At 36.4% G+C, this 12,147-nt stretch overlaps 1 protein-coding gene across 1 annotated transcript in view; it reads right to left on the reverse strand.

Annotated features, from left to right (window-relative positions):
* Window positions 1-10,476, reverse strand: part of LOC125225149 (lysosomal-trafficking regulator) — a 56,002-nt gene extending 45,526 nt beyond the window's left edge. Inside the window, 6 exon segments of the mRNA XM_048128724.1 lie at window positions 335-468; window positions 6,041-6,177; window positions 6,909-7,024; window positions 7,719-7,804; window positions 8,723-8,798; window positions 10,265-10,476. Coding sequence (XP_047984681.1) covers window positions 335-468; window positions 6,041-6,177; window positions 6,909-7,024; window positions 7,719-7,804; window positions 8,723-8,788 — 539 coding nt within the window. The 5' untranslated portion in view covers window positions 8,789-8,798; window positions 10,265-10,476.
* Window positions 10,477-12,147: the final 1,671 nt, after the last annotated feature.

A 12,147-nucleotide genomic window follows, 5' to 3' on the forward strand; every position in this document is an offset into this window, starting at 1 on the left:
TCAAAAATGGTTTTAGCGAATGTGTTATATAGTTTTCATTCGTACACGTTATAATGAAATGAAAATAATCAATTAATCAAAAAACAAGAGACAATAATGTTGAACCTATCTTTGCATTTCTCAACTCAGCTGTGAAGAGAGCGTTCTTGGCGACCGGCTGGTGATCTACGTCAGCTTCAAATCGCTGTGACAGTGGCGGCGGATCTACGTCAGCTGCTCAAGATCTGGCAAGAACTAGCAAGATCGCCATCTCTCATTTCGGAGGCCAAGATTCACTTTGGATAACTTAGCCAAAATACTTAGTTAGTTATAGTTTAGTTATCTCAGTAAGTACCTGTTGGAAAATAGTTGGTGTATGGGCGCCCTTCGACCGCGCGGACGCGGCTGCGCCGGAGTGGACGCGCCCGCGCTTAGCTCACCGAAAAGCCAGATGAGGACGGAACTCAGTTGTCGACAGCATGAGAGGCCCTGTATTATAATAATATAATATCTTTATCTTTATTGTACATAAAAGAGCAAGTTACATAATAACAGAGTTACATAATAACTATACTAGGGATTTGTACAAAGATGTCGGCTTGAAGTGGTCAAACTTTGACCCCTAAACTAGGTTAGTACCTGTGCCTTTAGGGGCTAGAGTTCTTCCATTTTCATATTGAAGTCATTACAATATTGCAGGTCATGTAACAGTGGTTAAAGGAAGTGATAAAAATTAAGCTTTAGACTCTTAACTATTTCAAATACGTTTTACACATGCATACATTGTTGTACCTACCTAGACAATTTAATTAATTAATTATTTACATTATTTAGTTGCCTATTTTTTAAGAAAGTATAATGAGAAGATTTTCTGTCTCATGATATGTTAACTTTTGCAGCCATGTTTCTAGTTTGATTTTAACTTCCCGCCTTGTTAAGCTGTAGATTTTTATTAGGCTATTAACATTATGCATTAGCATTAACACTAGGACCTGCCGGCTTATCTGAAGTGACAATCGTTGACCCTACGTCACGATTCAAACGCACACCACTACGAAGAGCAATAGGGAGATCTAGCTTTTAAAAGCTTACAAAGCGTAAGCGATTGTACTCTGCAACTGCATTCTAGTCACAGAACCTAAAAGTTTTGAGGTGTGTGTGTGGGGGTGTAGGCAGACCAGAAAGGAGATGGTGTGACGACTTGGACACATCCGAATTGGTGGGAAAGTGCAAATGATAGGATTGATTGGAGGAAAAGAGGGAAGGCCTAAAGCAAGTCTGCTTTAGTGTTTCATTGCCGGGCCAACTGTGTTTTGCAATAAATTTAGCTAGCAGTAAGCCTTCGGTATTTGTTCAATAAACATTTCAATTAAATTGTACCACTTTTTAGGGTTCCGTAGTCAACTAGGAACCCTTATAGTTTCGCCATGTCTGTCTGTCCGTCCGTCCGTCCGTCCGTCCGTCCGTCCGTCCGTCCGTCCGTCCGTCCGTCCGTCCGTCCGCGGATAATCTCAGTAACCGTTAGCACTAGAAAGCTGAAATTTGGTACCAATATGTATATCAATCACGCCAACAAAGTGCAAAAATAAAAAATGGGAAATTTTTTTTTATTAGGGTACCCCCCCTACATGCAAAGTGGGGGCTGATATTTTTTTTCATTCCAACCCCAACGTGTGATATAAAGGAAAAAAAGTGCGTCCCCCCTCTAACTTTTGAACCATAAGTTTAAAAAATATGAAAAAAATCACAAAAGTATAACTTTATAAAGACTTTCTAGGAAAATTGTTTTGAACTTGATAGGTTTAGTAGTTTTTGAGAAAAATACGGAAAACTACGGAACCCTACACTGAGCGTGGCCCGACACGCTCTTGGCCAGTTTTTTTAATGGACATATTGTTTATTATATTTAGCGTATTCAACCAAAAAAAATATTAACTACTTAAATTAGGTAGGTACTAGGTACTAATCAATAATCATCCAAACGAGATTCCAAACGCTCAATTCTTAATGACCAACATTCCTAAAATAACATTTCCAACGAATATATTAGCATTACTAAGTGTTTAACAAAAACCCGTTTTATAGACAAAGTAACGCTACATATTTCTTTACGACGACTAAATTCTATTTAGAGATGAGACTATGTATTAAATAGTAATTTTGTGTCTTATTTCAATTTTTTATTAGTTGTATGTATATTTAATCATATAATCCGTTTAGATATCGTATTTATTAATCATACCTAGATATAATTAAAACACAAATTCATAGACATATTATTAACAAACTCTTCTAATAAACAAGGGTCGTAATCAAATTACTTAGTCATATGCTGACTTGTTGTTACACTTGCTCAGACATAAGCGCCCATTATAAGGTAATGTAGTTATAGTACGTTGAACCAGTCTATACATTTTCTGAACGATGCATCGGTACTTGTGCACCGGAAAGTGCTCGTAGACGAATACAGAACCGGTATGAAAATAAAACGATTGACATTACTTCCTTAATATAGCTGGTCAAACAACTTTGCCAATAGTAAAAGCCGCGAAATCTAAATTATCTGTTGGGCGATAATTCTCGCACCTAATTTGGATGTTTTTTTGGAGTTTTTTGAAATCGAATGGTCGAATTTCAAAAAATCGGCCCACTCGACACTTATTCCGGTTCATACTACTTTAAATACATTATTATAAATAAACTGATACCTACTAAAATCCTACAAATCGCACTTTTAGAACGAAATCGACCTAATTCAATATCGACTTCTGTCAGAGTTAGGTCGCTTTCGTTCTAAAGGTGAGAAATCACTCCATTATCTTTGGCTAGTCTGTGGCCAAGAGTAAGCCCATTTATAAAAAAAAAAAACAAACCGACCCAGAAGCTATATCTATCTAGTGATAACAACATGTTTACCATGTTATACATAACGTACAATGTATTGTGAAGTGCGTTATGCATCGAGATATGAACTATTTACGTTACGATAAGATAAGATTAGAACAATTACATAACGCAATAGTACGATTTACACAGCGATCTATTTAGATTCCAATTATTAAGTTCTTAATCGTTATCATGAAATATAATACATAAACTCAACTGACTGTGTGTAATGTGCACATGAACGTTTATATTTAGTAACGCTACTATAAACCTAGTACAGATGTTTAACTGAGTCAAAAAATGCTCGTGGCGTTTTTTAACAATTTTCGGCTTCGCCTCAAATTGTTACCCACGCCACTCACCTTTTTTGACCTATTTTAACCACCAGTTTCATAAAATACTATATCGAGTGTTTAAATTTACAAACCAAAAGTCTTCTAATAGGGAGCTTCACTGTTCTTAAAATAAAATTTTATACTATGCACGAAATAAAGCATCAGATCATTATTGGAAATACATGGACGCATAAGTTATTTTTTGATCGATTTTCTTTTTAATAAGTCAGGTAGAAATATATAAAGTAACTTAATTGACCGTGACGTCACTCAATTCGATTTCATATTAATTCCATATTAGCACACCGTTAAAATTCGTTTTGACAGTTCTTAAAAAGAAGCTGATTTGACTAGGCTAGGACGCAAGTAGCCTATTCTACGTCAATCTCATATCGTCAATTTCATATTTATTTATCGGCTTTCCTGTTTTACAGTTTGCGAAAACCACCCAAAACCGAAACTGTTAAACCTAATAAACAGGAACTATGCAAATTAGTAGCCAGATTTTATTAACCCCCGACGCAAAAATGACGGGGTGTTATAATTTTGACGTGTTTGTCTTTTTGTGTGTGTCTATCTGTGGCATCGTAGCTCCCGAACGGATGAATCGATCTATTACCGATAGATTTTTTTTTTGTTTGAAAGCGGAGTTAGTCGGGAGTGTTCTTAGCCATGTTTCATGAAAATCCGTCCACTATGTCGGGGTTTTTTTCAAAATTTTAATTTTATGGTTAGGTTATTATTTTAATAACGTAATAGACAGTCGAAATTTTAGGTCAAAAATGTATTCGCTATAAAATGAGAATTCACCCTATATGCGTTCATTACGTTGCTACCGTCATAAATGCTACATATTCGTTGAGTACCTACTGACTACATCACATATTCGGTTAAAATACGCTAAATACGCTAACGGTTCGACTACATAGCTAAATTTATGAAAGCATGCTTCCGGATCATGTACCGGTAATGCATTGTGCAATAAATAACGTTTTCCCCTCACTAGCTCGGAAACACGTGTTTTGTCCTTTAATACCAGCGGGTAAAAACGCATTTTATCCACTAGTGGGTAAAGTAATTTGACCTTGAATATAATTAAATTAACTGCTTTAAAATTGATAAAAGTAGGTGAATCTACTAAAAAAGATGATTTACCACCTGTGGAACTACTGGAAGCAGTGAAAAACGCATTTTTTTGCGTTGTAGTTTCCTCGCTATAGTGAGGCGAAAAGTTTTGTGTTACACTCGGGTGCAAATATATTTTACTTCTCGTGTGTTGAAAAACTCGCAAGTTCAGGATTCTATTCTCGAACCACTCGCTTCGCTCGTGGTTCAACTATAGAATCCTTTCACTTGCTCGTTTTTCAATTCCACACTCGGCGTTAAAATACAACTTTGCCCCCTTGTATAACAAATAACTATTATTACAGCAAACCAGACTGTTCTTACGTATTTATACCGGTACTCATTGCCCCTATAATTACACCTAAATAATGATATGATTTATGTTAAATAGTAATTAAACTAGTGATAGATACTACTTTTAGCTTACATAAGCTAAGGGGCGTTACCCAATGCCAGGAAACTAAAAGGAATCAAAAAACACTTAGGCTATAGTTTCCTACTAGTCAAATCAGCTTCTTTTTAAGAACTGTCAAAACGATTTGCTAATATGGAATAACAATGAAATACTGAGAAGTGACGTCACGGTCAATTAATTTACTTTATATCTTTCTCTTTAGAGTATTAAATACAAATTATGTTTAAACATAACTACTGACCATATTTTTCTTCTAATTATGTGGTAGTTAATTTCGTGCACTGCATAAAATATTTTATCTTCTCGTCGACTGTAATCTGTCAATTAGGACACCACAGACTAAACTATAAGTGCTAACTTTTCAGTGTTGGATACTCTATGGCAGTTCCGATTCAACTATAATAATCTCATTATAGTTGACTTTAGTTAACTGTAATAATTTCAAAAATAGAACTTCATACAATTTCTATACTAATTTGCGATACCTGGCAATTTTTTCTGCATCTGAAACTCATTTTTTTTATCTGTCGCGTTATCGACCAATCAGAGACGGTTATTACAAACAATTGATACAACGGTGAACGACGCTATTAACATTAATTTCAACTTGCATGAAGATGATATTTCTGTCCATTGATGATGAAGATGATGACTTGTAGAAAAAGTATTGTATACATAATTAAGCTTTTCACTCTCGTACCTTACTATCAGGCCACTCAGCAGGCTTCGTGGCCTAAACATGGTAGGTACTCGACTGAAAAGCTTTGTATTATATCACGATTGTATAAAATACTATTATCTTAAGTATAGGATTTTTTGCCTATTATGAGTATTATGTTATGAACTCCCACGGAAGATACCTACTATCTACAGGACCGGTCAAATTAGATTAAAAAAAAAATGTTTAGACGACGAATTAATTCCCAAGTTAGAAATCGTCTGAATACTTTAATTTGATTCTAAGTCTGGTCTAGATACATTTTCATCGTGTCGTTAATACAAGTCATACCTACGACAAGGTATGGTATAATTCGACTACTTATTCGCTAACATTAAAGTGCTATCCGCAAACCTGGCGATTACGGAAGTAAAGCTTCTCATAGACAGTTATAGGGCCTTAGCCTTGGGCTCTCGATCCTCAGTTTTCAGGACAGTATAGTGTTACCCCCTTATTCATAAACGTTCACCAAAGTTATCAAGCCGATAAAGTCCGTTTGTCCCTTTCCGACGCATTGGTGTGTAAGAAAGGGACAAGCGAACTTTATCGGCGTTATGAATAAGGGGCGGGTTAGCATCGTACCTCGACTCCTAACGCTCGGAGCAGCGCCAGACAGCGCCACGCCACGCCTCCCAACAAGTACTTGCGGAGCACTTCTTCGGTCGACTGTGAGTTGGTCTTTGTGAACAGACTTGTCGGACGATCTTCTTTTTCCTCCACTGTTCAAAAAAAAAGTCTGTTACGATCATTGTAGTTTGGAAACACACAATAACTTATCCATACTAATATTATAAATGGGAAAGTGTGTGTGTCTGATTGTTTATCCGTCTTTCACTGCAAAACGGAACGACGTATTGACGTGATTTTTTTAAGTGGAGATAGTTGAAGGGATGGAGAGTGACATTGGCTACATTTTGTCTCTTTCCCATCCCCCATTTTCCTAAAATGAGGGGTGGAAGTTTGTATGGAGTATTCCGCAATTTTCGAATTAATCGCGAGCAAAGCCGCGGGCAAATGCTAGTTTGTTATAAGCACATAAACAAAATTACTAAAACTATAACCTGTTAAAAAAACTCATTATACAAATAAATAGGTAGGGATAATATTTGTGAACTTCTAGGTATAAGGATAAAACACACTTGCATGTAGGGTTATCCCCAGATCCCCACAGCTAATAAAAAAGGAATGCTTTTTTATTTTACGTTAATACTAGTTTTTTTATGCCAAAATGTGTGATGTGGCTTAGAAAGAGACAAAAAGTAGCCTATGTAACTCTCCATCCTTTCAACTACCTCTATTTAAAAAATCACGTCAATTCATCGCTCTGTTTTGCCGTGAAAGATGGACAAACAAACAGACACACACACTTTCTCATTTATAATATTAGTATGGATGGATTTTGGGAAGAAGCTTCGTTTAGTTCCAGTTCTTTGTAGTTCGGAGTTAGTACCTGGTACTGCAACATCATTTTCTTTGGGTGAACTGTGCGCGCTCAGCGATGACGTCACGCGATGGATCCCGCAAAGCAGTTCGCAGCCCACTAGCGTCACGACGCCGCTCACGGGACTAGACGTACAGAAAGTTATGCATAGTTAAATTAGATAGCATGGCAGTGGAAGGTAGTCAGTGAGGAATAATCTAAATTCTTAAACACCTATTTCGACTGTTGAAACGATTAAAAAGTTGCACATTTTATACAGAATTTTCCATGGACATGACTACCACGACCGAAGGGCGTTTTAAATCGACACGAGTTACGAATTGTATCGTACGACGTTTTTCATTACAAATGGCGGTCTTCCAAAGTTTCGACCTGACATGAAAAAAAAACCACTTCTCGCACTAGTGCGTAAACAAAGCACCATGCATCTGTACTGAAATAGTGCATTACGATACAAGTGCGTAAAAAAGGAAGTTCGAAAAGAGTGGCGATAAATTAAAACACGACCGAAGGGAGTGTTTTAAATCGACACGAGTTACGAATTTCCTTTTCGCACGTGTATCGAACGACGTTTTTCAGTACAGATGGCCCTCGGAAGTTTCGACCTGACATATAATGAACCACTTCTCGCACTAGTGCGTAAAAAAAACACCATCTGTACTGAAACATTTATTTCGATTGAGAATAAGAATATGAGAAACATGAGGTGGGATTTGAGAAATTTTTTTAACAAATTTATCGTAGTATTTGGAACCAAATAGAAAATTATTCCATTTTTAAAACTGTTATAAAAAACATACAAAACTAAATTATGCTTACCAAAAGTTTATGAGTTCTTTCGGATCTGCGCCGCCATTAAGTCTGACAAGGAATTCCGCTAAGAACAAGTCTAGCCACGCTGATTTCTGAAACAATAGCGCATCTGTTAAAATCGTCAAACATACAAACAGCCCGGCCAAAAAGGGTACAAATTAATAGGGGCGCCACCGTCCATGTAAACCGTTTTCCTGCGGCAACTATTGAGTCACTTTTGTATGATAACAGTAGGTAAGTGTTGCTATGATAAAAACCTTTTTTGCCAGGCTGTAACTTTCAACTTTGTATGAGAAAATTTTAATTGATCCTATTTTGTAGGTAAGTGTTGCTGTGATAAAAACCTTTTTTGCCAGGCTGTATTTGCGGTGTTCGAAGTTGAAATTATGGGGGCAACAGATTTATAGTAAAGTTAATTGGTTAAATATCTCCTGTTGAGATAACAATATACATTAGTTAAGGAATGTAATGCTAATTTCGAGGCTATTTTCAACAGGCCTCGATACATGCTTCAGATCATGAATATCGTGATATTTGAAAAAGAAAATGAGATACGAATGTCCAGACCAGAGTCGTTCACTTTTATAATCACAGTAGTCACGTTTTTACTTTGGATATCTACTGTATAATGACAGAGAACCAGTCAATATTTTACTCTGCAGATCACCATAGCTTATCCAGAGGGGCAATGTGGAGCGTACCATCTGGACCAAGTCCCTTGAACTAAGTAAAACAAAATGGCAGACAACCAGACATTTTGTTAGGGCTACGGGCAGAGTGGCGCAAGGAATCTAGTTGTTCAGGTTGCACATTAATAACATATAAACACAGAAGTAAATAAAACAGACTATATATTACACAGTACAAGCGTCAATCAATAAGTGAAGTAGGTAAACCAAATCACGTCAAATCTATAGTACCATAGTAGCCAGTATAAATGTTGCATTTGATTCAAACCTCAACACATTGTCCAAGCTGAAATTAAGATGATGATGATTAAAATGGTTCACCTCGTATGTTCCGGTCTCCGCTTTGAAGAAATGGTCCCAGTAGAGCTTCAATGGTTCCTCGGCCATCGCCTTTCAACTGTGACAATGGGATTACAATAAAAAAATAAATATTACCTACTTTACATGCCAAGTTACTTATATTACTCGAAACAAAATGAAAAAATATACCTAATGAGTGTGACTACTCGAAAAAAAAAACAAATAAAAATATATTTAATAAAATTATTTGATTCTATTCTATCTATCTATCAATGATAGATAGATAGAATAGAATCAAATAAACACCATCTCGTTATATCGCAATCCTGTAAAGGATACGTAGAAGGTGCAAGCACATATTGCTAGCCCTTATACAAAGTCACACGAAGCCTCAATCAAAGGGCCCTAGATTTCAAGGATAACACACACCATAATTTAGGGAAGGGCCGGTAGGGTATCACGGAGATCGAAGTAGTGTAGAGGTAAGAACACGTTATCCGCGTAAGCTGAAGACTCCAGGTTCGATTTCTGGCTCCGCCTCCAGTGGACTTAATCGTTTTTTTGGTGTATGATATCTATTTCAGTGCATAAGTTACTTACATATTTATTACGTCAATATGTATTAACCATACATTAATTTGTGCAAAAGCAAGCTGATTGTGTTACCGAAAGTTGATACGCCTCGTTTACTACGCTACGCACCGATAACGTACTTAACATAACGATTGTGAATTATAACACAAATAGATACCTACCTAATTCAGTAGATACCTACCTAATTTTGGTTGAAAATACGCATTTTGTCAAAACCTAGGTACTATGTAATTTTGTTCCACATTAAGGTGGAGCACATTCAAAAGTTCCTGACCCAGCCTATCTTAAAGGCCGGCTACGCACCTGCCACCACACAGGTGCTTCGGTAGACAGAAATAGCTTACTATTAGGCGATCTGTCTGCTCGTTTACCTCATATGTATATCATAAAGATATAACTACCTGTAAAAGCGGAAATAATAATACTTTCTAATTAAGGTAAAAATATAATGACTAATTAATTAACACAGAGTCATTTGGATCCTACAATGAGTTTTGATTCCTATTGTCGTTTTTTTAGATAAATTATATGTAATCTACTAGACGGTTAAAAACATAGATCAGTGCTAAAACAGGATAAACCTCCGAATATTGCGTAAAAGGTCGTATTGCGTATTTGCATAAGTTAAAACTCCTAATAATTTTGGCAAAATATAGTGAGTAGGTGAGGTAAATAAATAAATAAATATTGGGGACACCTTACACAGATCAACTTAGCCCCAAACTAAGCAAAGCTTGTACTATGAGTGCTAAGCGACGATATACATACTTAGATAGATAAATACATCCATGACTCAGGTACAAATATCTGTGCTCATCACACAGATTCGAACCCAGGACTGCGGCTTTGCAGGCAGGGACACTACCGACTGAGCCAGACCGGTCGTCAAAATGTATGGAAGTATATAAACAGTATCCAAATTACTTAAATATGTTATATTATATATTCCTATACTTAAACTTTACACACCTTGCGGCAGTCGGCTTAAGCTTTACGACCAACTACACAATGCAATTAGAACTAACCGACGTTTAAAAAATGCAAAATCTTTATTTGAACACACTTCACGACACGAGCACAGACACTAAAATATTCATTCACAAAAGTCTCACGTACACAACGCAGCACCAAAACTACTAAAACACGGAAACTAGTTTTACGTAGTTTCTCTGCGCACGACGGCCGAGCGTAAACTAAACTCCCGCGAACTAAACTATTCGAATCAATTAAAATTCAAACGCGTAGTGTTGTCTCAAACATTTGATTGGAGAAAAGCGGGACAGATAATAAGACAACATCTGAATCAACCCTCGTGAAGCCTTATCTATGTGGTCGGTCATTCATTATTTATTATAATTGGTGTCGTCAAACGAGTTTCGACTTTTAAATTATACATTAAGGTGTATTTTACTACTGAGAGAGAACTGCAGTTAGCTTAGGTCGATCGTACCGGACGTCTTGGTGGTTATCAGTATATTTAGTACCATTATTGAGAGAGTTAGAGGACCTTTTCTAAACCTTATTGCAAGAAGGTAGGGTCTATTATTGATAGGTTTGACGTAAGTTGTTAGAACTCAGATAATAGGCATATACCTACAATATTTATTGTGCAAATATTAAGTAAGTACTAGGAATTATTATTAGGAGCAGGTATGGACTGCTGGAGCACGTAGCTACCTCATTCTAGCTTAGTCATAAAGTTTATTGACAAGGGAAAGTTTTTACTGGCCATTAGATAAGCCTAAATTAAATAATTGATCTGTCATAGTTCTTGTTTCTTTTGCATTACCTACTTATGTATAATGTTCAAGATAGTGTTCTGAGACTTATTTTGTTTGTAGCTAATGTATGCTGTATGTGACATTCTCAAGTAAAAGGTACATTGTCGCTTACCATGAGGACGAAATTTGATATTTGTATACAGTTTACTCATTAAATGCCCTTATGCATCCGAAAAAATGTGGTACCTTTTGCTTGAAAAAAACACACAGGGGATTTATATACCATACAATTTTGGTCAACAGTATTTTTATCAGTAGTAATTGTGCATCAGGGTTGCCAACCGTACGAGGTTCCTCGTACAAATACGAGATTTACGGTCTTACGTACGAGGTACGAGGATACTATTAACCTCGTACAAATATGTACGAGATTTTGATAATATGGCCAATTGAATATATATTAGCATTTTGCATCTTTTTACACCATTTACGCGATGATTGTCTATGGCAGCTATCGCTTCAACAACCACACCGCACCGCACCTTGGAATGTTTTCACGAAAGTGAGAGCGACAAAGTGTTATTTTTTTATCGCTATCACTTACGTGAAAAAAATCCACAGACGCGGTGCGGTGCGATCATTTCTTAGGTACTTTACGGAGTGGTCCCGATAATATAATATGCTTAATTTTGTTTTAAACACGTTTTCGATGCATAATAATAATATTTTTTATATGTACGAGGTTTGAAAGCTTTAGCTGCATACGTACGAGGAAGTTTGCTTTACGGTTGGCAACCCTGTTGTGCATAGTAAATCTCACTGGGAAAACAGTGGAAAACTTTAAAGACTTTACTCTTCTCAATTTTTCATTAAGTTTAATTGCTATTTTGTATTAAGCTACATTTAAGTTGTTGCATATATAAATTACACATACTTACATATTAATATTATAAATGGAAAGTGTGTGTCTGTTTGTTTGTCCGTCTTTCACGGCAAAACGGAGCGACGTATTGACGTGATTTTTTTAGTGGAGACAGTTGAAAGAATGGAGAGTGACATAGGCTACTTTTTGTCTCTTTCTAACCCCCACTTCCCTAAGAGGGGGGGTGGAAGTTTGCATGGAGCATTTCG

The sequence above is a fragment of the Leguminivora glycinivorella genome, chromosome 1 (genome assembly GCF_023078275.1).
Source record: "Leguminivora glycinivorella isolate SPB_JAAS2020 chromosome 1, LegGlyc_1.1, whole genome shotgun sequence".
NCBI classification, from domain to species: Eukaryota; Metazoa; Arthropoda; class Insecta; order Lepidoptera; family Tortricidae; genus Leguminivora; species Leguminivora glycinivorella.